Source organism: Podarcis pityusensis (genome assembly GCF_964106645.2).
Source record: "Podarcis pityusensis genome assembly, chromosome: 14".
NCBI classification, from domain to species: domain Eukaryota; kingdom Metazoa; phylum Chordata; class Lepidosauria; order Squamata; family Lacertidae; genus Podarcis; species Podarcis pityusensis.
In genome coordinates this window covers 36,615,768-36,641,172 of record NC_138039.1, presented here as the reverse complement: position 1 = coordinate 36,641,172, position 25,405 = coordinate 36,615,768, and the positions used below count along the sequence as shown (strand labels likewise).

At 45.2% G+C, this 25,405-nt stretch overlaps 1 protein-coding gene across 1 annotated transcript in view; it reads left to right on the top strand.

The window, feature by feature from the left end:
- Nucleotides 1-23,934, top strand: part of RHCG (Rh family C glycoprotein) — a 34,078-nt gene extending 10,144 nt beyond the window's left edge. Inside the window, exons 2-11 of the mRNA XM_080980461.1 lie at nucleotides 4,748-4,934; nucleotides 6,822-6,972; nucleotides 9,684-9,831; nucleotides 10,660-10,826; nucleotides 14,382-14,519; nucleotides 17,424-17,560; nucleotides 18,928-19,052; nucleotides 20,625-20,698; nucleotides 21,749-21,842; nucleotides 22,837-23,934. Coding sequence (XP_080836587.1) covers nucleotides 4,748-4,934; nucleotides 6,822-6,972; nucleotides 9,684-9,831; nucleotides 10,660-10,826; nucleotides 14,382-14,519; nucleotides 17,424-17,560; nucleotides 18,928-19,052; nucleotides 20,625-20,698; nucleotides 21,749-21,820 — 1,199 coding nt within the window. The 3' untranslated portion in view covers nucleotides 21,821-21,842; nucleotides 22,837-23,934. The remainder of the gene's footprint in view (nucleotides 1-4,747; nucleotides 4,935-6,821; nucleotides 6,973-9,683; nucleotides 9,832-10,659; nucleotides 10,827-14,381; nucleotides 14,520-17,423; nucleotides 17,561-18,927; nucleotides 19,053-20,624; nucleotides 20,699-21,748; nucleotides 21,843-22,836) is intronic.
- The last annotated feature ends 1,471 nt before the right edge of the window (nucleotides 23,935-25,405 follow it).

Genomic DNA, 25,405 nt, shown 5'->3' with positions numbered 1-25,405 from the left:
TGCCCTTCCTCTGACAGCCTTGAGGTACATCTTTCACATACTTTTTGTGATGCTTCTGAATACCAGTTGCTGGAAACCACTGGAGGGGAGAGTGATCTTCTGCTCAGATCCTGCCTGAGTATTTCCCATGGGCATCCAGTGGGAGTTGGTCACTGTGAGAACAGGATGCTGGGATAGATAGGGCATTGGTGCCATCACTTCCGGGGTCTTAGGGGTTGTTACACCTCTGCTTCAGAGGCCAAGTTCCCTTTCTGGGGGAGAGATCCCTGCCAGTCTCCCATAAAGGCCTGACTCCCCCTTTACTGTTCTGGGCTGTTTCTGAGGGCTCCAGATCCTACTTGACCAGATCTCTGGGAGATTTTGTAGTCAGACATAACTGCATGATTGTTAGTATATGAAAAGGGTCAAGGACCACAGAGCTCTAATTGCTAGAGAAGGTTCAGTTAGGTCATGTCCCCTCACCCCCAGTGAGGAAGGAAATGCTGTATATCTTATCTTCTTTTCCCCTTCTCCTTTCTTTACGATGTAGCTATGGAAGCAGCATGTGTCTCTCAATAGCTTCCAGCTCTAGACACCTGTCTGAAGCTATCTTGCTGCTTTCTTTTTACCCATATGCCTGCATTTCTTATCGTTGCTGCATAGAATAATGCAGGACTGTGACATCAAATACGTAAGTAAAGTATTTTAAACTTACTTCAGTGTGTGGTCTGCTTCATTGCAGGAGGGATAGAAAGGGGCATCAGCTGCTTTATACAGCTAAACGGAATAAATAAGGTTTAACAGCATATTCCCATGCATCGCTATTCTGCCTAAGGATAAGAATGAAATTCTGTTAGGGGTTTTCTCCCCATCAGAGAGACTGCTAAAGCCCCACACTTTGGAATACAGGCTTGCTGCCACTTTTCTTTGTTATTAACACACCCACACAGGTCTCTGTAGGATTAAATATGATTAATATATCCTTTTACCAATTCCCACCATTAAATCCTCCATGGAAGAGGAAGCACATATGATCTTGGGGGCACAGAGTGCGTGCTTTTTACCTTTTTCATCTGGTTTGCCAGCTGTGTACCCATTCCCTTTAAAAAAAGTTTTTATTTATACTTTTCAAATTTATACATTTCATAAATTTTACAATTATTTTAACATTTCAAAGTTTGACTTCCCCCCTGCTCTTTCTGCAGTTCCTTAAATTTATTTTTTAATATCTTCTGCATATCCAAATTCATTTAATTTGCTCATTTAATTATCTACTTTAAATATAAACTCTTACGAAACTGCAGGTTATTACAATAATCCTGCCAACACTTTTATCTGTTTGCAGTTCATCTGTAAATATTCAATAAACCATTTCCATTATTTTATTTAAAAAAGTTTGCTATCTTGATTTCTTATTCTTCCGGTGATTTTCGCCATTTCTGCATATTCCATAAGTTTTTGTATCCATTCGTCCTTTGCTGGGACTTCTGCTTCTTTCCATTCTGAACAGGAATATACTTAGCCCAGTGATTCATGTTCCATTTCTTAGGGATGGGCCAGATTCGAAATGCAAGTGAATAAGCCACAGTGCATATGCCCTTTAAATGCATGAGGGCAGAATATGGGCTGATTCATGCAAGTTTACTTGTTTGTGTATGGTGGGAATTCCCAGGCCAAATGATGGAGGAAACATAACCCTCATCTTGGTCTTATTCAGCAGCCTAAGGACCTCCTGGACCACTGATAATTGCTGAGTGTCATTTTACATCACTGGAGCTGATTTCTATCTCGAGGACATGATGGATGGCAAGTGGCTGGAAATGTATAGACTTGTTTTGCAATGCAGACAGAGTTGCAGAAGCCCAAGGGGGTGGGTGGGAAATTGCTGTGCACTGTGTACCTTGTGTAGTGCAAATGGCCAGTATATCAGCGTGTGATACGTTTTACTAATTTTGTCACACACACACACACACACACACACACACACACAGAGGATACGTCAATAGCAACGTCAAATAACAGGATGTTTCCGGTCTCTTCTAGCGGTTTCTGAATGAGAAGTCCATAGTTTGGGGTTTCACAAATATGCTTGCTTTCACATCATCATCATCATTTATTTATACCCCGCCCATCTGACTGGGTTTCCCCAGCCACTCTGGCCAGCTCCCAACAAATATTAAAAACACGATAAAACATTGAACATTAAAAGCTTCCCTAAACAGGGCTGCCTTCAGTTGTCTTCTAAAAGTCAGATAGTTGTTTATTTCTTTGACATCTGATGGGAGGCCGTTCCACATGGCGGGTACCACCACCGAGAAGACCCTCTGCCTGGTTCCCTGTCACCTTACTTCTCGCAGTGAGGGAACCGCCAGAAGGCCCTCGGAGCTGAACGAAGTCTTGATGAGCTCAGAGTTGTTCTGTATGTCCCCAAACCTAAGCATTTAGGAATGAAACTCCAGCTGCTTCAGTTTCAAGAGAATGATATGCAAGTTCTGCTACATACAATGGAATTTCATGGGAAACACAACTTAAGTCACTTTGAAAGAAGATACTGGAGTATACCAAACCATTTGCCGCATATGTGCACAGCAGTAGATCTAGCTGCAAAGCAACACATGGGGTCTGCATTGGTCATTGCAATGCATCGCTAGTTATTATTATTGTATAATTATAAGATTACCATAGGATAAGCTGTCCTGCCCAGCTTAACTGGGTCAAACCCCTTCACCTTGGGAGAAAAGGTTACCAAACTCTGTTCTCTCTCTTCCACTCTGTAAATCTGACTAGTGAGGAGGTCCAAGCTTAGACCGCATGGCTTAAGCAAGCCATCTTTGTGTTTCTATACAAATAATTTAGAAACATTTACCATTCAGCAGCCTAAGTTATACCGCCTGTCTTTTCTTGCTGCTGTATGGAAAAACACATGAATCTGACCTTTGAAAAGTTGGTAAGTAAATCATTTTTTAACTTACCAAACATGTGGTCTCTTTCTATGCTAAGGGAAATGGGGGGCTTTGGAGGCAACTTAGAAGGGGATATTTTAAAAGTCTAATAGCCTATATTTCCTTGCTTTACTTTGCTGCATGTTTGTGCTTTTAAATCTCTGCTGGTGCTCTCTCATCAAAGAGTACTTACCCCAAACCTTGATCTAGACACCCAGGGAATTCTCCTTTTTAATATATCTAAAGTATTTCCCCTCTAACCAAAACAACAAACGAAATTTTAAAACCAACGCAATTAGGTGGTCCCCTGGTCTGATACTAAGAGGGAAAGACTATAATGGTTAAGCATCTGTTTTGCTTGCAGGAGGTTTTGCTTCCTAGGTTCAGTCCCCAGCATCTCCAGCTGGACTAGGAAAAGGCTCCTTCTTGAAAGTCATTGTCATTGGACAATAGTATGCTAGATTGGCCAATGATCTGACTTCGTATGATGCAGTTTCCTAAGTATATTCCATTGATCCAGCAGAATTCTACTTATGTTTTTGTATTCTTAAGGCATCATTCGATGCCACTTGTGTGTGAGAGTCCTCAGCAGCATTTAGAGATTTTTAGGGATTTTTAGATTTGGGATTTTTTTTAAAAAATAGTTTTATAAGTTGTGCATCTTTGTTTCTCAACTTGATCCTTTTACATGGTTTTGTAGGTACTGTGGCATTTTATGCATCACAACTTGCAGTTATTTTTATTGATCATAGTTTAGCAATTATTTACTGTGATTGTTAAGAGTGAATTTCTGTTTAATTATTATTTGCTGGTATTTTGAGAGTTGATTTTATTGTGTACTCTTATATTCTAATAGATTATTGAATATTACTTTGTTTGATTTAAGCCGTTCCATTTTAAAGTTATGTTTTATTATGACTTTTTGTATTGGATCAGATTATCATCTGGTGTGTGTTCTTTGTTGCATATTCTGTTGCTGTAAAGTGCCTTGTGCATAGTAATATTCAAAGGTGGTGTGGGAATTAAAAGTGAAATGAAATAAAACAGGAAGCGAGCATGGTTGCTAGATATGCAGATAAAGTGAGATGAGGGTTGGGGTGAACACATACTTTTGTTTTTATATATAATTTTTATTAAATTTTCTGTTTTACAATTTAAAGTACTCATTTTCACATCCTTAAGATGACTTCCCTTCTTCTCATTCCATGGTTCTTGTTACAATCCCTGCATATTTTACAGAAACTATACCATTCAGTATTCCATTATTAGTAAAGGTAAAGGGACCCCTGACTATTAGGTCCAGTCATGGCCGACTCTGGGGTTGCGGCGCTCATCTCGCTTTATTGGCCGAGGGAGCCGGCATACAGCTTCTGGGTCATGTGGCCAGCATGACTAAGCCGCTTCTGGAGAACCAGAGCAGCGCATGGAAACATCGTTTAACTTCCCGCTGGAGCAGTACCTATTTATCTACTTGCACTTTGACATGCTTTCGAACTGCTAGGTGGGCAGGAGCTGGGACCGAGCAACGGGAGCTCACCCCGTCGTGGGGATTTGAACTGCTGACCTTCTGATCGGCAAGTCCTAGGCTCTGCGGTTTAACCCACAGCGCCACCCGCGTCCCATTCCATTATTACATCCATCATAACTTATTTACACTCTTGAATTTATCTTAACACTGCCAGCGTTTTCAGCTGTACACAGTTATTTCCCATATATTCCATAAACGCTTTCCAATCTTCTCTAAACGTTATGTTCTTCTTGTTTTCTTATTCTATTGAACACACGTTTTTGAACCAATGTCAATGAAATTTCTTTCTTTAACGCAGCTTTCCAAGATGTTCATGTGATGATTTTTGTGGGCTTTGGGTTCCTCATGACATTTCTTCAACGCTACGGTTTTGGGGCTGTCGCATTCAACTTCCTCCTTGCCGCCTTTGGGATCCAGTGGGCTCTCCTGGTTCAGGGCTGGTTTCATACCTTTGAGAATGGGAAGATACTCATTGGAGTGGAAAGGTAAGTTTGCCCATATGGAACCTGGCTGGGGTGGGTGGGTGGGGGTCCCGTATTTCTTGGCTGGACTATAAGGTTAGTGTGATACACTGGTGAAAAGAACCAGTTTGTTGTACAGTGGTACCTCGGGTTACAGACAGTTCAGGTTCCAGACTCCACTAACCCAGAAATAGTACCTCGGGTTAAGAACTTTGCTTCAGGATGAGAACAGAAATCGCACGGCGGCAGTGGGAGGCCCCATTAGCTAAAGTGGTACCTCAGGTTAAGAACAGTTTCAGGTTAAGAACAGACCTCCAGAACGAATTAAGTTCTCAACCCGAGGTACCACTGTATTTAAATGTAAAGATACGAACAGGGAAGGAGGGCTGGCGAGTGAGACAGAATCCATTTGCCCTATAGGGAATCAGAAAGATATGGAAACTTTTGAGTTTCACAGAATTGTTAATAGGACAAAATGAATGCTTAGAGCATTAAAATATGGCATTAAGAGTCTGAATAGGCAGAAGAATATAAGATGAGCCAGTTGGATCAAGACAATAGCCCAGTTGTTGTTTACTATATCTCTGTAGCATACCACCACAGGGTCAGTTAAGTCAGAAATACAGGTCCCTGCTTCAAGGAATCTACAGTGGTACCTCAGGTTAAGAACTTAATTTGTTCCGGAGGTCCATTCTTAACCTGAAACTGTTCTTAACCTGAAGTACCACTTTAGCTAATGGGGCCTCCTGCTGCCGCCACACCGCCGGAGCACGATTTCTGTTCTCATCCTGAAGCAAAGTTCTTAACCCGAGGTACTATTTCTGGGTTATCGGAGTCTGTAACCTGAAGCGTATGTAACCCGAGGTACCACTGTACACTTTAAAACAGGCATTTAGAAAACAAATACAGTGGTACCTCGGGTTACATACACTTCAGGTTACATACGCTTCAGGTTACATACTCTGCTAACCCAGAAATAGTACCTCAGGTTAAGAACTTTGCTTCAGGATGAGAACAAAAATTGTGCTCCGGCGGCAGTGGGAGGCCCCATTAGCTAAAGTGGTGCTTCAGGTTAAGAACAGTTTCAGGTTAAGTACAGACCTCCAGAACAAATTAAGTACTTAACCTGAGGTACCACTGTAACAGGAAAGTAAAGTAAAGGAGAGGCAAGGGAGACCAGGAAACACGGAAGATCCACACGTGGTGTTTCTGTCCTCCCTGTGAATCTTGAGGGCCTCCTGATACGGAAGGGATTCAGTTTATCCCAGCGTTGCTTCATCCTTGGGTCCTAGATGTTGGACTACAACTCCCATCATCACCATAGCCAGCTTAGCTAATGGTCAGGATGATGGGAGTTGTGATCCAACGCAGTAGCATTGGGGAGCATGGGGAGTAGCATGGGGAGGCAGTGGTGCTTGCCTGATCTCCAGTCAGTCATATGGGTGGAATTAGAGGCAGAAGGACAGTGGTATGGTGAAAATGATGCGGTGATGTGCCCATCCAGGGCTCCCGCAGGTCTGTTTGCACCATACCTGCTTGCCACCCAACACACGATCCGCTACTGGTCCAACAACGTCTGGGGACTCAAGGTGGAAGTACACTGGTTTATACAGGTTTTGATATACAGTGGAACCTCGGGTTGCGAACGTGATCCGTGAGGGAGGCATGTTCGCAACCCGCAGCGCCACATCTGCACATGCACGGGTCGTGATTCGGTGCTTCTGTGCATGCACAAAGCGCAATTTAGCACTTCTGTGCATGCGCAAGCGCCGAAACCCGGAAGTAACCCGTTCCGGTTCGGCGCGGTGCGCAACCCGAAAACGCATAACCTGAAGCATCTGTAACCTGAGGTACCACTGTATATACATAAATGTGCTTCATTTCTAACCTTCCTCTTCCTCTTCCTCTCAGCATGATTGGTGCAGATTTCTGTGTGGGTTCTGTCTGCATCGCCTTTGGCGCCGTCCTGGGCAAAATCAGTCCTGTGCAGCTGCTGATCATGACACTGTTTCAAGTGACTCTCTTCTCCGTTAATGAATACATCCTACTGGACCTGCTCCATGTAAGGCTATTTAACTCTCTCTCTCTCTCTCTCTCTCACACACACACACACACACACACACAGGCTGGATCTAGACACATCCAAGAAGTGTTTCAGTTAAACGCGCCGTAAACTTTGTATAAGAAATCGGGTTGGCAAAAATGGAACTCCACAGCGCCACCTGGTGTCACAGTGTTTTAATGAATATACAGCACATACGAGGCGCTTTTTCTTTGCCAATGTAGCTGAGTCCACAGACACTTACTAGTGCCCAAGTGGTTTCACAATTAATTCTCCTTCCCAGGAAACTTTGGGGAATATAGCTCTGCACACAAGTGGATTTAGGGCAGAGCGACTGCTTCGCCCACACTGGGCGCCAAGCCTAGAGGGTGCTGCAGGGACGTTGTAACAATGACAAACAAAGGAAGATGAGAGGCCAGGGGGGAGGCACCAAATTTTGGTATTGCATAGGGCGCCACTGAAATCTGAAAGCCCAAAGTCCTCTGCTGCTCTGTAAGGAGAATAGGTGTCAGGGTCTGGGCAGAGGATGAATGGTGGAGACTGCCTCCCCATCCTGACCCTTCCAGGGAGGAGGAAGAGGAAGACAGTACAGCTTTACAACAAGGGGGTGAGGGCAGATGAAGGGGAAAGTTGGGAAATCAGGGGAGTGGAGGAGCAGGCAGGGCCGGAGCAGCAGCTGGCTGACATGTTATCACTAGAAAGCATTCCAGACCCACCATCTCCCAGAACCTGGCGAGACTTAGAAGTAGGAGAGCAAAGAGCTCAAAGACAGAGGGCATTTATCAGCACCCATAGAAGAGATGACTAATGAAGAAGTGGGAGAGAAGGGGAGTGGAGATTTACTCAGGACCATGCCATTATCCAAGAGGCTGGGTTCTGTAAAGTATGGAATAAAAAAGGACTGTCTGAAACGTTTCCTTGTTTTTATACTTTCCTGGGCAACCAGCCGGGAGCCGCTGACAGCATCCTGACAATAGGGGATTTCCTTCCAACTCTCAGCACCCTTAACCAGCTACATTTCCCAGGATTCTTTGGGGGAAGCTATGACTGTGTATGATACTGCTTTAAATGTATAGTGCAGATGGAGCAGAGCAAATTCCTACCTGTGTGGGAAGGGGAGGGATGAAAGGAAAACTGCTTGAGGGACAGAACCAAACTGAACAGAACACCACTCTTGGGATTAGCAATTGCACAAATAGTAGTTGTTTTAAAGGGTGAGTCGGCACAGGCCTTCCCCAATCGAGATCAGGACTCTGGCAAAAAAAATAAATAAATGGGGGAGGGGGTGTTGGTGAACTTTAAGCTTTAAGACCTGCCCAGCGCAGGTCTCTTTTCCAAAGCACACAAAAACCTGGAGTTAGTCCTGGCCTTGTGGAATGTGATTGCACAAGTAGTGCAATGGTGTGTAAAGGCCCCCAGAGGAAGACATTCCTCAGACCATCAGATAGAGGAATTGGACTGTGCCCTGAGGGAGGCAAGCTCAAAAATAGATTTTTTTGGGTCACTGTGTGGGATGCAAGGACAGCCTTGGGCTTCACTCACCAATGTTGCAAGCGCTGGGAAATATTACTTGTTTGCCAAATTCATGTCAGTTGCACCAAATAATATTACAATGAATTCACTCCATAAACGGAAAGCCAGATTAGTTTCCTATATTTTCCCGCATTACATTCTTCTTTTATCAGCTCCAAAAGGCTGTTTTTGTGTGGCAAGCTCAGAACCAAACTGGACAGAACACCACTCATGGGATTAGCAATTGCACAAATAGTAGTTGTTTTAAAGCAGGGGTCAGCAACCTTTTTTAGCCGTGGGCCGGTCCACCTTCCCTCAGACCATGTGGTGGGCCGGACTATATATATATATATTTTGGGGGGGGATGAACGACTTCCTATGCCCCACAAATAACCCAGGGATGCATTTTACATAAAAGGACACATTCTACTCATGTAAAAACATGCTGATTCCCGGACCGTCCACGGGCCGGATCGAGAAGGTGATTGGGCCGCATTCGGTCCACAGGCCTTAGGTTGTCTACCCCTATTTTAAAGGGTGAGTGAGCACAGGCCTCCCTCAATCTAGATCTGGGGTGTTGGGGAGCTTTAAGCCTTTGACTTCTGCTGTGGTCCTGAGCTTGGGGAGGGTTCGTTGACTACATTGGAGAAAGCTTCCACTGTTGCCAAGATTCGCCACATTCACACCATATGTTTTACATACCACTCAACTGCCCCGATTAAATGGGAACATCCCATTTTGGGGCTCTGCTCTCGCGTGAGAGCATGGTACCTGAAAACATGTGAGATCGCGATATGTCATGAGATCATGGAGCCCCAAAATGTGAGGTGTTTTGGCTGTGTACTCTGGGAGCGCAGCCTGGAAGATGCGCATCCCAGTTTTTCGCCATAACATGTTGGAGGGCATGCATTTAAAACACCACACATTTAAAACACTTTTAACAGTCATGGATTCTCCCAAATAATCCTGGGAGCTGTAGTTTGGTAAGGGTTCTGAGAGTTGTTAGGAGACCCTTATTCCCCTCACAGAACTATAATTCCCAGAGTTCTTTGTGAAGAGGGATTGGATTGTAAGACCGCTCTGAGAATTGTTGCTCTGTGAGGGGATTTTCTCATTGTGGTCTAGCTGCTTGTGGGACAGTCATGGAGAGCCTCCCGTTCCTTCCCAAGACTGACCCCTGTTCTCTCCCATCACTGCAGGTTAAAGATGCTGGTGGATCCATGACCATTCACACATTTGGCGCTTACTTTGGACTAGTGGTGACCGCCATTTTGTATCGGCCCAACTTGGAGCAGACCAAAGATAAGCAGGGTTCTGTCTACCACTCAGATCTCTTCTCTATGATTGGTAAGATTTGCCTTTGGTTTTTGATGCTTTCCGCCTTCAGCTTGCAGGGTGGCCAGGCTTAGGGAAGATCGGCCCCAGTTGCTAATGAGAAGAATGTCCCTTCTCTCCATCCTTAATCCTGCCAAAGTAGCTCAGAGACAGATTGAACAATGAAATGGTCTGCAGATGACAGCGTGCTTCTTTGTCAGCTCACAAGGCTCAGTGTCAGCCTGTTCTACATCAGTGGTGTGTTATAGAAAAAAACTGCTCCTTTTCCCTTATGGGGTATCCAAGAGCCCGTATAGAGTCCTTAAGTGGGTCCCCTATCAGTAGGAGAAAATAACAGAGGCCAACCAGAGGGTATTGAGAAGCAAAGCGGCTAGTAAGCCTGATTTTTATTAACTGTTGCAACAGGGTCCCCACTCCCCACACGCTGGAGGGAGAACCTTGAACAATGGTGTGCAACCCCTTATATAGACTTTTGAAATTTCCCACCCTGTAGCCCAAGACCAACCCCCAAAACATCATACGTACATCATAAAAGGAGGTGGTCTACAGCAGAAATACCGTACATCACAGGAATCGGTCTACAGCAGAAATCCTGTCTGCCAGGATTCCTGATAATGGTTACTGGCAGGGCTTGAGCCTTATATTTTAACTCTTGGGGACCACTCGCTGGTGGCAAAGAAGAACTACAGCCCCAAATTCATGTTACAATGAATGAATGGGTCGTGAACCCAAGTAAAATTGGATTTGTGGGTTGACATACCGAAAAGGTTGGGAACCACTGATCTAGATGCTTCTGTTAATCTGATGTTGCAAGTTAGTTCATCCTTCCTCCTCCTCCAGGCACCTTATTTCTATGGATGTACTGGCCCAGTTTCAACTCTGCCATTTCTGATCATGGAGATGCCCAACACCGAGCCGCCATCAACACCTATTGCTCTCTGGCGGCCTGTGTCCTCACGACTGTGGCCTTCTCGAGCTTGTTGCAGAAGAAAGGCAAGCTGAACATGGTGAGCAAAGACTGACGATCTTCACATTGCCACCACTAGCATGGGGTACATAAGCACACTCCCTTCTTTGCTCCTTGTGTTTTGTGGGCTCATAGGAACTGTAGGGAGATACACATCCACACACGCCTCTGGCAAGCAATTATTTTGGGGGGAGTTGCAGAGAAATTAAAGGTTTCCAAAATTCTTGGGTGTAGTGGTTTCAAACCACTTTTCCAAGGACCGCCAATGGTCATTATGGAAGAGCAAGGGAGGAAAAAATGTTAACGTTTTCCGCTAAATGTTGAAGAGGCAAGCCACTATTCAGTGTGCCTTTTAACTGAGAAGGCTTATCTCTTCAGCCGTGCAGCTGGCACCAGTGGAAAATAAAGAATGGAAGGATAATCAGTGGAACCAAGTAGACAGAATTGGGTTCTGGAGAGCAAGAGGAGGAGCGTCACTTTCCCTTGATAAGAGTATAGCCTACTGAATGCAGGAAACTCCATTATACTGAGACTATAGTCCACTATTGTCTGCTCAGACTGTCAACAACTCTCCCAGGATCCAGAGAGAGGTCTTTCTAATCCTGAGATTATGTGAGTGCAGATGTAGGGCAAGATCACCAAGCTTTTGAAGCTGGTGGAACAAATCCCATGGGCACCAGTCACTACCATGTTTGTACACAGAGAGAACCTCTTTGCATGTCTCCTCTTTTCAGAAAGGAAGTGAGGGCAGGTAGGTGCCTAATCCTAGTATCCAATGAAATCTGGATATTTCTGAGGAGGCGTGTTCAGCCTAGGAGGGGCTGTGTCAGTGCAAGCAGGAACTGAGCAGGAGGAGCAAACAACCTCTCATATTTATTGAAAAATATTTATTGAGACCTTTCATGGGTGCTATTGTTGGAATGTTGTAGATACTACAAGAAGATTTATTGATTTCATAGTATCGTTCCTAACTCATGCTTGTGAGTCAGCAGCAGAGCGACATTCCCCAATATATAGCAGGAAGGTAGTTGGTAAATTCGTTTGAACCTCTTTACTTAAGCAATCCAATCTGGCATTGTTCAGATTGGGTTCTGTTCCTGGTGAGTCCCCTTTTATCCCTCCTAAAAAGAATAAAGACACAAGAAGCTTCTTTTAAAAGTAGTAAGAGGTTTACTCACATTCAGTTCACAGTTGGATCCCTGAAGGCAGGCTTTAGCTTATAGTTACAGATACAGTGTGGCTTACATCCTTGTAAGGATGAGACCCTGTGCTGCTGGCAGGGAGCCAGCATTGCAGTCCAAGAGAAGAAAAGGCATCAAAAGAGGAGGATGGCTGCGTGGCTGGACCTTTTGTGGGGTCTGCAAGGGTCACGCCCACCTCCCTGGTAACATGCAGGGGGAGGATGCTCCAGACCAGGTGGGACAGGGAGTTCAGCTGGCTGGTTCAACATCCCCCTGTCTGTGTCCACTCTAGGCAAACAAGGAATGTTGCATTTGACTGCTCCAATGGACTACATCCCACAGCCATAAGCGGTAGGGGCAGCATATTGGTCCCTTCCAACTCTACAATTATTTGATTCTGTGACTTTGATTCTAATGCCTGATAGGGAACTGAACTCTACAAAGTTGGAGAACAAACGTGTGCTCTGCCTTTGAGCTACAGCCCTTCTCACATTCCTTGGGTAGCCAAGGTGGTCTCCCTCCAGATATTGTTCCAACTGCAACCTCCATCATCCCCGATCCTTGACTATACTGGCTGGGTCTGATGGGAGTTGGCTAGCCCTGATGCAAGGCTTGGAATTCTACTACTTATCTGTATGACATGCTCATTGAGCAGTCATCCTGATTTGCTTGAAGAAAGTTCATGGGGTTAGATTATCATATCTCGTGTTGACTGAGCTTTCATTCTTATTCATTTCCTGGTAGCCTATATATGACAATGACCATTCATCCCCCTTTGCTTCTGCAGTGTTTATATCCTGTGAATCATTGGTTCATCATACACTTTTCAACGCGTTCCCCCAACACTTTCCTAACCACAAAAGCTGTTGTTGCTGCCGTTAAGTGATTTTCTTGAAGTCACCAAAGCACTTTAATCCACTTTAACTGCACAAAGCTCAGTTTCTCAGTGTGCACTTGAACCCACCCCCTACTGACAGTCTGGGCACACCTCAGTTTATTTATTTATTCTATTTAACATTTATGTGTCACTTACTAGAACAGGGATACCTCCCAGGGATTTACAAAATGCGATCTAAAATGGCGATTTTTAAAAACATAAAAACAAAGGTAAGAAATCAAGTTATATAAAAGAAATTAAAATATAAAATGAAACCATTATCATAGAATTGTAAAGATAGAAGGGACCCTGAGGATCATCTAGTCCGAACACCTGCAATGCAGGAATATGCAGCCGTCCCATATGGGGATCGAACCTGCAACCTTGCCGTTACCCGCACCATGCTCTAATAAAACACTTATCCTAATTAAAACCACATGTCCAGACTTCATATTACACACCAGCATTTTAGCAGGCACCGAAAACAATTCAGTGAAGATGGCTGTTGAAGATCCATGGGCTGCGAAGGCTCCAATCTCAGCTGCAATGAGTACAAAACAAACAATATGTGCAATCATAAGTAAACATAGGGTTATAGCTAATTAAATTTTAGTCAGGGTAGACCCATTGAAATTAATGGCCTAACGTAGGCCCATTAATTTAAGGGGGGTCTGTTTTGAGTAAAAATGAGTTGAAGATAACCTGCAAATGTCCAGGAGCAAAGGGCTAGCAAACAGCAGGGGCAACTGACAAGAGGAGGTAGATGCCGTGAAAGGAGAAGGGCAGAGGCTTGACGAATGAGCTGGGAAGGTTTGGTTGGCTTCCAACAGTTTATAGAAGAGTGATGGAAGAAGACATCACCACAGGACTCCAGAAAGGGTGACGACAGAAGGAGAATAAGGCAAAGTACACACACTTTAAAGCCAAACTTGGCCCTCCAGATGTTTTGGGATTACAGTTCCCATCATCCCTGACCCCTGGTCCTGTTAGCTAGGGGTGATGGGAGTTGTAGTCCCAAAACATCTGGAGGGCCAAGTTTGGCTATGCCTACTTTAAAGCACGTTCCTTCCCTCAAAGAATTCTGGGCCTTGTAATTTTCTTTTTAATTGCCAGGAATTGTACCTACGAGGGGTAAAGTACAGGGCCCAGGATTCTCTGAGGGGTAAAAGGTGCTCTGATTGTACTTCAGAAGTATAAATGTACACAGCCTAAGATTGTATGGACCAGCATGTGAGAGATAAGGGATGTGAGTTTCACTTCCATCCTTTGTAAAACAGAGATGGGGAACCCATGGTCTTCTAGATGTTGCTGGACTCCAGCTCCCGTCAGCCCCAGCCAGCAGTGGACAACCATCAGGAATGATGGGAATTGGGGTCCAAAATGTGTGAAGGGCACCACTCCTGGCCTAACTGCACCTCAGTAAACAGGAAGCCCGGTGGTCCTTAAGGTTCTTCCGTGAACACAGCTAGATGGTCAGGGTACAAATAATAAAATTATTATTATTATTATTAAATACTGAATTTGTTGTTTTGTGCAGGTCCACATCCAGAATGCCACCCTGGCAGGGGGCGTTGCTGTGGGGACTGCGGCAGAAATGATGCTAACCGCATATGGCTCCCTCATTGTTGGGTTTATCTGTGGCATTGTGTCTACCATTGGGTTTGTCTACTTCACGGTAAGGGCACCTCTTTTTAGAAAATATTAGATCTAGCTTCAAGGCAACACATGGAGATCTGCATTGATCATTGCAATGAGGAAGCGCCAGCTTCTCCAGCTGGTTGAGGGGGTGCAATACAATTTGTTGAATAGCTAAGGCGGAGCCAAATGTCCTCTGAAAATTGATGGGGCCTGGCCCCCTCAAAAATGCATTGGGGGGGAAACTACCTCGGCCCCTACAAATCGGCTCCAATGTTGCAATGCACCCCTTATTATTATTGCACAATTTTCAGATTATTTTATATGTTTAGAAGCCGGCACTTTCTTGATATCCTGCCTTCAGGCAGAAGATATAGAAGCATGATTAGTCGCACCAACAGGGTAAAGAACAGCTTCTATCCATGGGCTGTTAGGCTGCTGAATGAAAAGATAACACAGGGCAACTGACTTTCGGGTTTGGTGGGTGGGTGTCAGTAAACAAGGGGAATTAAGACTAAGAGAGCTGAGTGGGGGGTGCTCGTGTAATCTCACTGTATACAAGTTGTACAAGTGACAATAAAGTATTTCAAATTTCAAATATTAATTGTAGAAGGGGTGTGGCATTGAGGGGCATAGCTGTGACTATCATGAAATGACCCTGCACTTCCGAATATGCCACTATATTGTGAAATGCTCCACAAGTGACACGATCCTTTGGTCCTACATGCTTTATGGCAGCTTTTCAACTGTACTTGTGGATTGGGAATCTCCAATATTCTGCCCTCCGTAGATCTATAATATGTACCAGAGTCCTCGGCAATGCATGTGAAATATACTCGGAATCGAGAGTGGATTTCATGCTCTTTATTCAGCTCATAGTGGTAAGGAGGAATGAAAGTTCCCCCAAAATATCTGCTTTATATACATTATTTACACAATGGGCTGCGCGTGATTGGCTAATTCCGGGATTCTCCTATAGGTCAATCAGGTTGTGGATTCACTTCCACCTGGAGCTGGATTGGGTGGCTCCTGCGGACCAATCATACTGCTGCATTGTTCTAGGACCAATCAGACTCCTGCATTCTGAATCCTATTGTTCTAGGACCAATCAGATGGGGCCTATTTCTCCCTCCACTATGTTTATATCTTGGCTTCCTTTCTTGGAGCTCAAGACAGAATACATGGCTCTCCTCCCCCTCCATTTGATTCTCACAACAAGCCTGCGAAGTTGGTTAGGCTGAGAGATCCCAAGTCCCGCGGTGAGCTACTTCGCCAAGTGGAGATCTGAACCTGGGTTTCCTTGTGCCTAACCTCTACCCTGCACTAGGCACGGAGAACCCAGATGTCGTTGGACTACATCTCCCATCAGTCCTGGCCAGAATGACCAATGGTGAAGGATGATGGGAGCTGCAGTCCAATAACAGCTGGGGGGGGGGAACGACAGGTACGGCTCCCTATGTAGCCAGAACAGCACCTTCACCACAAGCAGGTGGTACTGGTAAGCTTGAGGGACCCTCGAGGTTTGCTGAAGCACAACATTACAGTGGTACCTCTGGTTATGTACTTAATTTTTTCCGGAGGTCCGTTCTTAACCTGAAACTGTTCTTAACCTGAAGCACCACTTTAGCTAATGGGGCCTACCACTGCTGCCATGCCACCACAGTGCAATTTCTGTTCTCATCCTGAAGCAGAGTTCTTAACCCGAGGTACTATTTCTGGGTTAAGGTAAGGGTAAAGGGACCCCTGACCATTAGGTCCAGTCGTAACCGACTATGGGGTTGCGGCGCTCATCTTGCTTTATTGGTCAAGGGAGCCGGCGTACATCTTCCAGGCAGTGGCGTAGCGTGGGGGGTGCCAGGGGGGCCGGCCGCACCGGGCGCAACATGGGCGGGGGGCGCGCTCGCACTAGCAGCTCTCTGCCCCTACTAAAATCCACGGGTTAGGGAGCCCGCGCTCGCTCGGCTTGGCGAGGAGGTCGCGGAAGGGGGAGAGCGAAGCCTTCTGCCGCGGGCAAAAAAAGGAGAGGAAGCCGGGTGGGCGGGCGGGCGGGCGGGCTGGCTGGCGGGGGTCTGGCTGCGCCTGCTGCTGCCGGTGCAGGGCAAGGCAAGCAGAGCGAGGAGGAGAGAGAGGGGAAGGGGGGGGAGCAGCTAGGAAACGCTGCGGTGTGGAGGAGGAATCAATTAAGGAGAGAAAGCGAAAAGCCTTGGAGAAAGGGAAAAAAGGAAAGAAAAGAGGCAGCTCCAGGAGAGCGCGGGGGAAAGAGAAGCCTCGCTGCTGCTGCTGCTTGGGAGAGTAAATTACTGTACTTGCCTTGCCCCCGGTTAGGGGGCGCAAATTATTTGCCTTGCCCCGGGTTAGGGGGCGCAAATTACTTGCCTTGCCCCGGGTGCTGATAACCCACGCTACGCCGCTGCTTCCAGGTCATGTTGCCAGCATGACTAAGCTGCTTCTGGCGAACCAGAGCAGTGCATGGAAACACCGTTTACCTTCCCACCAGAGCGGTACCTATTTATCTACTTGCACTTTGCCGTGCTTTCGAACTGCTAGGTGGGCAGGAGCAGGGACCGAGCAACCGGAGCTCACCCCATCACAGGGATTTGAACCGCCGACCTTCTGATCGGCAAGTCCTAGGGTCTGTGGTTTAACCGCCCGCGCTCCTATTTCTGGGTTAGTGGAGTCTGTAACCTGAAGCGTCTGTAACCCGAGGTACCACTGTATTATTTTTTTTTAAAAAAGACAAGCATCCTGAGGGAGAGGTAACCTTGAAACAGCTGACTGAGCAGTGACTGGCTGACTATTTGGGAACAGAAAACCAGTGTGTGGCGGTGGGCATGGAATGGAGTATTCTAGAAGTGGGTCATGACTGAACAGGAGCACCCCGCATTGCAACACTGTGTTTCGGGTTCTGCTTCTAAATGCCTTGTTCTCTCCTCATGCCTGCCAGCCTTTCCTGGAGTCCAAACTGCGTATTCAAGACACATGCGGTATCCACAACCTACATGGGATGCCAGGACTGATAGGAGGAATTGTGGGGGCTGTCACGGCTGCCGCTGCGACTGAAGGAGTCTACGGGAAGGAAGGGTGAGCATCTCTGAAGGGTGGTGTGTTTTGTTTGGGGTGGGGGATGAAGGAGATATAGAACTTGACTCTATGGCGGCAATTCACCTGCATTTTAATTTTTATTTTAATGCCTGTTACTTAGCAGAAGCTGGAAGACCTTTTTCAACTCAAGAGCCACATTCCATTCAGGGTAATCTTCCTAGTGGTGGGCGGGGCCAGAGGCAAATGTGGGCGGGGTAACAAATGCAAATTTCACCCTAGTACAGCAGGCTACTTTTCGACGCACACTCACCTCTCTTATTCCCCCCTCCTTAGATGCAAAGAGGCATTATTGTTCAGTTGTTCCGCCTGGCCTTTGACTTGGAATCAACTTGATCTCCTCCCCCTCTTTCCTTTTTCCTTTCTCCTTCTGTGATGGAACTCCTATTTGGCGACTTCCCTGGCTTTTTTCTGGCCCACACAGGACCGGTTTGGATAGTTGGCCTTGGTGAAGACTTGACGTTTTCATCCCCCCAAAAGTTTTTGATTTGAGTTTCTACTGAAATGAGGCTGCATTTTAATGTTGTATTTTAATCTTGTTTTTAAGTTGTATTTTAATCAATTGTTTTTATACCTGGTGTTAGCCACCCTGAGCCCGGTCTTGGCTAGGGTAAGGTAAAGGTAAAGGGACCCCTGACCATTAGGTCCAGTCGTGGCCGACTCTGGGGTTCCGGTGCTCATCTCGCTTTATTGGCTGAGGGAGCCGGCATACAGCTTCCGGGTCATGTGGCCAGCATGACTAAGCCACTTATGGCAAACCAGAGCAGCGCACGGAAACGCCGTTTACCTTCCCACTGGAGCGGTACCTATTTATCTACATGCACTTTTACGTGCTTTCGAACTGCTAGGTTGGCAGGAGCAGGGACCAAGCAACAGGAGCTCATCCCATCGCGGGGATTCAAACCGCTGACCTTCTGATCGGCAAGTCCTAGGCTCTGTGGTTTAACCCACAGCGCCACCCACGTTCCCTTGGCTGGGGAGGGCAGGGTATAAAATTTATTATTATTATTATTATTATTATCATCATCATCATCATCAGAGTTCAAGGGTGCAGTTCAGCGAAGTCAAAACATTCTGGGCGCAAAACATGGCTAGTATGGGGTGTGGCACAAGGGCCAGGCAAAAAGGCCAAAGGGGCCACATTTGGCCCTGGGCCTGGGATTTCCAAGCCCTGATTGAAGTGTAACCATATCGTTGTGTATTAAAGAAAAGCTCACAATTCTGAGGAAAGTATGGGCTTTGCTTTGGCAAAACAGTGACGCTTCTGAAAGGACTTTGGGTTGCTCTCTCTGAACATGTGGGAAAGCCTGACTCCCCTCCCTTTCCCCTGTTGCTTCCCTTCCATGCAGGCTCATCCGCGCTTTTGACTTCACGGGAGACTTCAGCCACAGAACGCCCAGCGTCCAAGGCGGCTTCCAGGCAGCTGGCATCGCTGTATCATTGGGCATGGCTTTGGCAGGAGGGGCCATCGTAGGTGCGTGGTAGAACCACAGCTTTGCATGCTGACGGCCCAGGGTTCAATCCTTGACATCTGCAATGAGAAGAATCAGGAAGCAAGCGATGGGAAGGACCCCTCTGCCTAAGACTCTGGAGAATGCCAGTCATGACTAAGTCCAAATGTGCCTTTCCATTTTGACTCGGAATTCAGGCTGCGTGTCACATTAGTCTTTTTGTCCCTTTCTGATCTGACAAACAGGAATGCTACCTGTATTATTATTATTATTATTATTATTATTATTATTATTATTAATTACTCCCCAGCCACACTGGGCGGCTCCCAGCAGAATATTAAAAGCACAATAAAACATCAAACATTAAAAACCTCCCTAAACAGGGCTGCCTTCAGATGTTTTCTAAAAGTCAGATATTTGTTTATTTCCTTGACATCTGGTGGGAAGGCGTTCCACAGGGTGGGCGCCACTACCGAGAAGGCCCTCTGCCTGGTTCCCTGTAATTTCACTTCTCGCAATGAGGGAACCGCCAGAAGGCCCTCGGGACTGGACCTCAGTGTCTGGGCTGAACGACAGGTATACTGGGCCAAGGCTGTTTAGGACTTTAAAGGTCAGCACCAACACTTTGAATTGTGCTCAGAAAAGTATTGGGAGCCAATGTAGGTCTTTCAGGACCGGTGTTATATGGTCTTTGTTTTATGTGACTGACCCAGGGAGCCCAGGTTGTGTTAAGTCAGATCAGGCTTTGATCTGGGCCTACAATGGCAAATGTCCTTCTGCTTCCTTGGTATTCAAAGTCCAGCCTGCGCCACCATCCTGAGTTCTTTACTGTCTTTTCCCAGCAACTGCCTACAATTTTAGCCTCATGGTTCTTTGTGGTGTTTCACTACCGCCATCTTGTGGCATGTTGGGCTATGGGTTTTTTTGGTTGTTTTTTTAAAAACAACCTATTTGCAATGTTTCCAATAATTCAGTTTACTGTTACCTGGCACACATCAAACAGTCTTGGGCCCAAAATTCGTTTCTTGAGGAGTTTCTCATGATCACTTTTTGGTTGTTGTTTTTTTGCAGTTTTAACAGATAGACACATTTTGGCACGCAGTATATCCCCTAATAAAATACATTTTATTTTCACTCCTATTATTCAGTTCTATCTATTCCCGTAGTATATTTTATATGTTTGTAAACATTAATTGAAAAACTGCACTGCCAAATTCAGGTAACTGCAAATCCTGAAGGGTGGCTGCATTTCAACTCAGGTGTGCCTTTAAATGAAACAACAATCAAACTGAATCAAATTTCTGCTGCATCCCTGATTCCTAGTTGGCCTGTCCCACCAAACTGCAGCCAGGGGCCTAATGAAAAACCATATTGCCCTGAGGTGCGTGTCATATTGCTTTAATTATTTTTAACTGCTCTAATTGCACAGCTTTTTAACTGGGTCTCTCTTTTATTTTTTAATTAAAGCTGTTTTCATAATCTAATTACACAGTTGCTAACAACTTAGAAGCCATTTTGGCACAGAAGCGGTACATAAATTAAATAAAAAATAAAAATAATAGCATGAACTCCGTGCTCTGTTATTTTTCCTTCAGGTGGCATTTTGAAACTGCCTTTCTTTGGAGACCCCACAGATGAAAACTGCTTTGAGGATAATGTTTACTGGGAAGTAAGTGATTTAGACCTCTAGGTTCAGACAGCTGAAGGATTCTGTCTTTACAGAGTTTGATTCAGCTGACTTGATCCACAGCTCTAAAGTGTGGAATAATCTTTTGTCTTGCCGAGTATTTGGAACATGGGGCATCTAGCACAGGATGGGGAAAGCTGTAACTCTCCAGATGTTGCTGGATTCAAACTCCCATCAGTCCCAGCCAGCCTGGCCGATAACCAGGGATAATGGAATTTGTAGTCCAACAAAATCTGGAGGCCCACAGGTCCCCATCTTTGATGTAATGAAAGTCAGATATTATCTGGAGCAATGCTATATTATGCAACAGACAGATTTAGCACGTGCTCCTGCTAAACCTCTGCCCCTAAACTGGGCCAGCTGGTTATTATAAGAACAACTGTCTTGAAATTGGTGGCTGAATTTTAATTCTCCTCTTCCCTCCCTGTTCCTTTTTCTTTGTGTGTTGTGGTAGGGACTGTCTTGCTTTCATTATACGTAAGCCACTCTGGGAGCCATTTGTGCTTAAACAGTGGGATAAGAACAAAATAAATTTGCTCTGATACAAAATTCTCCCTTTACCAAAAATATGACCAAACTCAGTCCATATTGCAGGTTATCCAGTAAACAAAACTGAATAAATATGTAGATTGTCATTCATATTCTCTATTCTTATCCATACTAATAACAACTACACTTCTAGACAGACCATATTGGTGTGGACCAGCCTTTTCACAAGCTTTTGCCCTGCAGATGTTTTTAGGACTACAACTCCCATCACCCTCGGTTATGCTGACTAGGACTGATGGGAGTTGTAGTCTGAGACATCTAAGCCTTGTGTGGACTCTATGGTGAGGAAAGTAAAACAAGCCTTTTTAAGCCACGAGATGGTGCTGTTCCCTGTCACATGAGGACTTCATTGTATAACAGTTTTGTTTTGTTTTCCCTCTTTGTGCGTCTTCCGGGCCTCTCCTTTCTCCAGAGCCATAAAAGCTGCAGATAACCGTGATAAATAAATAAGTTGGGACCTAACAGATGTTTTCGCCTTATCAGGTACCTGGGGATGAAGAGAGCAGCCTGTATTGTATGAACGACTCAAACGCAAAGCCTGTGACAGACCCTTAATCCACTGGAGTCCATGCCAATGGTAAAATTGGACCCCTATTTCGGGACAAATGAATCTTGACAATTTCAGATTTTTCGAGACTTGAGTTCAGTTCACCTGCAGGAAATTTTATGTGTGTGTTTTCATCCAGGTTTCTCCTAGTATACATAACCTGTACATGATCTCACCTAGTCCCACCTTGCACACACAATCTCACCTGATCTCATCTAACAGTCTGGGGCCAATTTACATGAAAGTTCACCTTACCCATCTATACTCACTCAGCCCCTTCAGTCTGCAGAACCGACACCATTACAAGTGCCACATAATGCTTTCCCCTCATTTGTAGTAAACTGATATTTTAGTGTGACAGAACCCACACTTCGGAAGTGCCTTCAATTTTGGTGACTGCTAAAAACCATTTTTCTTTAGGCAAGTGTGTCTAGGCATGGAGAACATTGACATGTGTTCTAGTTTGACTTTTTAACTTATCGTTGGTTTTAATTGTTTTAAAAAGGTTTTAATTAGTTCTTTATAACTGTGTGAATTTCTCCTAATGCACACTTTTTGGGATGCAATTTTGCCTAATGGACTCATTTTTGCAAATCAGTTTCCCCCAGTGCTTTAAAAAAAAAAAAAAAAAGTTTAGAGGTACTCTCATTTTCCTACTCATATTGAAATACTGCCCCTCAATGAGGCCAAACTTTCAATTCACAAAATGTTTAGAGGTACGCATACACCTGCGTCCTCCCAGAAAAAAACCACTGGCTTTCCCTAATATAATGCATTTCCATGCATACTTCACCCTAGTATATGCAAATAAAATTAAACCCTTGTTCTTCAAGCCAATGGTCAGCATTTTTATGCCTTTCTGTACAAATTACTTTGAGATCTGCCTTGAAAAATTCAGAGAATTTCAAAGGATGGCTGTGTTTCTGTTTTTGTATTGTTTTGGAAAGAGTGAATGATAAATGCAAACGTAGTGGAATTTCTCCCCTGTCTTTACACATGAGCCTCTCTTTTTCTTTTCTTATAGGACAATGCAGACAACCAGATCAGTATAATCAGCCTCTCTTTTTGGAATTCCTTGAGTGATTTTTGTTTTGTTTTGTTTAACCTCCTACACTCTCTATTACACAAGAAGTTGGTGGTTTTCTGGAAGCTGTAACATTTGCTACCATCATTTGTCTGGATGCAAAGATTCTTCATGGAATAGATTGTGCCCTTATTATTATTATTATTATTTCTCTTCCTGCATCTTGCACCGTTGTGAGGTTAGCCTGGAAGAAAGAGTGTTTACATCCTCCTGCTGCCTGCAAAGACAAGTGGAAATCTATAATATCATGTGGTTAGAAGCGGCAGCAAAGTTCCCCCAAGTTCAGGACTTGGATACAAGCTGCAGAACATGTGAAAGATCACCTAAAAAGAAGGTGAGCTTTGCAAGCCCCAAATGTATTCACCGTCTCAGTTTGAAATCTCAGCCGGAGAATTACTGGCCTCCCCTGCATGTCCACAACAGCTCCCCTGACTAGCCTCATCCAAAGGTGCCTAGAGCAGAAACGGTATGAGCAGAAGAAAGAAGAGGGGAATAATATTGTCCTTTCCTTCTTTCCCTCCATCCAGGCATTCTGCATCGTTAGGCAGCAAAGCTTGAAAAATGATGGAATATGTAGCTATCCTAAAAGTGGCTTGTAATACATTTTCCCGAACTATCAGATGGGCTTGGGATGTCCCCTCTGATTTTCCCCTGCCCCCTTTTCTGGGAAATTCCCAAGCTGGAGCTGATCTGAGAAGAGCTTGCAATGCTGTGTTTCGGCCCCTTCATATTCCTCAGATTGGTCTGAGATTCTCTGCTTCCATCCCCCGCCCCCTAGGAAGCTTCTCAGCCAGAGGCAATCTGGAAGAGAGCTTTCGAATGCCCTCTCATCTCTAAGTGCGCGGTGGACCCACTCGTGGTGGCAGCGTCTGGGGTCAGGAAGACCAAAATGCTCAAGGCTCCGAAAGCCAGCCTGTGATTAGCGTGCTGAAAGATCTGTGATAACGCAGCTGGAGAAGGGGAGACTTGAAACGCGTGCTGTCGAAATCCCTCCTGTTGGAATCAGTGGATATTAAAAGCGCTTAATGCTAGACTGTACCCTCAAATTTGTTTTTCCTTCTTTTCATTCTAATAACCAGCAAAGGCACTACCTTTAGCTCAGTGGCACAGCATCTGCCTTGTGCGCAGATGGTTGCAGGTTCAGTTCGCAATGGCTTCTCCAAATAGGGCAGCCAACGCGCAGTCAGAGGCATAAATGCTTCTGAATGCCAGTTGCTGGAAGCCACAGGAGCAGAGAGGTTTTTATGCGCTTGGGTCCTGCTAGGATGCTGAACTAGATGGGCCATTGGCCTGATCCAGCGGGTTCTCCTTATGTCCTTATGGTTGGGAGACAACCTTGCTTGAATCCCTGCATAGAGCCGCAGGATGGAATTCATCTGCCAGAGATCTTTGGAAAAGGGGACAATGTATAGCTGTTTATTTACTAATTCTTGAAGCCTCTGAGCCAAGATGGGGGGGAAATGGAGTGCTTTACTGTAAACTAAGAACATAGATGTAGTGGACACAGGAGAAACCTGATGGTATGGAGAGAACCACTGGAATGTTTTTTCCTGGTTCCAAGCTCTATAGAAAGGCAGGGAGTGTCACACTGGGGAAACTTTAGCACAGTATGTTAGAGAGAGCATGGAGTTCATTGAACTATATTTGTTTCTAAGCCAATGCTAGTCCTATTCAGAGTATTCCCACTGAAATTAATGAATGCAAGTTCCTAATTTCAATGGGTCTATATTGGATATCACACATTGCTACCCTGCTCTTTAGCTACAAAAAGAGGCACCCAGAGCAGCTTGCAGAGATTATTCTTTTATGACAGCTCCTTCCATCAGGTTTAAATATAACAGACATAACACAAAAGGAAAAGGGATTGGGAGGGAGGAGGAAACTCATTGATGACTACACAATGCCAGGTGTCTCAGGAACGGCTGCCGAGTTGGAAGCCACCACCAGAGCTCTGTGCTGCTGAAGGAAGCATAACACTCAAAAGAAAAATAAAGGCCACTTGGCCATGGTGCTGCTTGGATTTTGGGAGCTCCCTGGCCTAGGTGGGTTCCTCTGGGATGGATGGGGCCCTAGACTGGCACCCACTAGTCCAGCCCTAACAACACCTTATTCGTAGGTGATCACAATCTTGAAAAGTATACGTGATACTTGAGAGAAACTGTTGCCATCCTGGCAAAATAGTGAGGATGATCTTGAGATAGAGGAATCAGAAGTGTTTTAGTAATGTGACTTCAGTTATCACTACACAGACTTATTTCACAGGCTGTTTCCAGTAAGGTGGATCTGGGACAACAGACAAGGGAGCGTTTGGAGCAAGGAAACAGGCACGGGAGGCGATGCTTATAAGAAGTGGAGTGGGAAAGGAGACCAGATGCAAAAGAGAGAGGGGAAAGTGGCTGTTCTTTGCTGCGTCTGCATGTACTTCTCACACCTGAGGAGAGAGAGAGGGAGTTGAACGTCAGCTGTGCATGTCCCCTTAGGATACAACACCCTGATTTCTCGTGCTGGA